The 511-nt window shown below is 58.5% G+C and overlaps 1 protein-coding gene across 1 annotated transcript in view; it reads right to left on the reverse strand.

The window, feature by feature from the left end:
* Positions 1-511, reverse strand: part of LOC104541497 (E3 ubiquitin-protein ligase HUWE1-like) — a gene marked incomplete at its 5' end in the record, with an annotated part of 3,589 nt that overhangs the window by 887 nt on the left and 2,191 nt on the right. Inside the window, 1 exon segment of the mRNA XM_010185574.1 lies at positions 383-493. Coding sequence (XP_010183876.1) covers positions 383-493 — 111 coding nt within the window.

Genomic DNA, 511 nt, shown 5'->3' on the forward strand with positions numbered 1-511 from the left:
GTTGGGAGAAGTGGGTGTCCTCGCTCTCCTTGTCCGTGTACCTGCGGTTTGGGGGGATGGGGACAGCGTGAGGGGGGGTTGGGACCTCGTCTGGGGGCTCCACTGCCCAAAAAGGGGGTGTGACAGCTCCAAAAGGGGGTTCAACATCCCAAAAAGGGGGTTCAACACCCCAAAAGGAGGTTCAACACCCCCAAAAAAGGGTTCAACACCCTGTGAGGTGCTTCAACACCCCAAAGGGAGGATCAACACCCCGAGAACAGGGGTTCCACACCCCAAAAGCAGGTTAAACCCCCCCAAAAAAAGGGGTCAACACCCTGTGAGGTGCTTCAACACCCCAAGAAGGGGTCCAACACCCCCCAAACCCCCCAAATCCCCTCCTCACCGGACCGACTTGCCCAGGATGTGCTTGTAGAAGGAGCGGGTGAAGTAGCACTCGAGCAGGCGGTTGTCGTACACCGCCTTGGCCACGATGCGCCCCACGAACTTGAAGTAGCTGAGGTGGTTGGGGTTG

This window comes from Mesitornis unicolor, unplaced genomic scaffold (genome assembly GCF_000695765.1).
Source record: "Mesitornis unicolor isolate BGI_N332 unplaced genomic scaffold, ASM69576v1 scaffold21215, whole genome shotgun sequence".
In the NCBI taxonomy this organism is placed as follows: Eukaryota; Metazoa; Chordata; class Aves; order Mesitornithiformes; family Mesitornithidae; genus Mesitornis; species Mesitornis unicolor.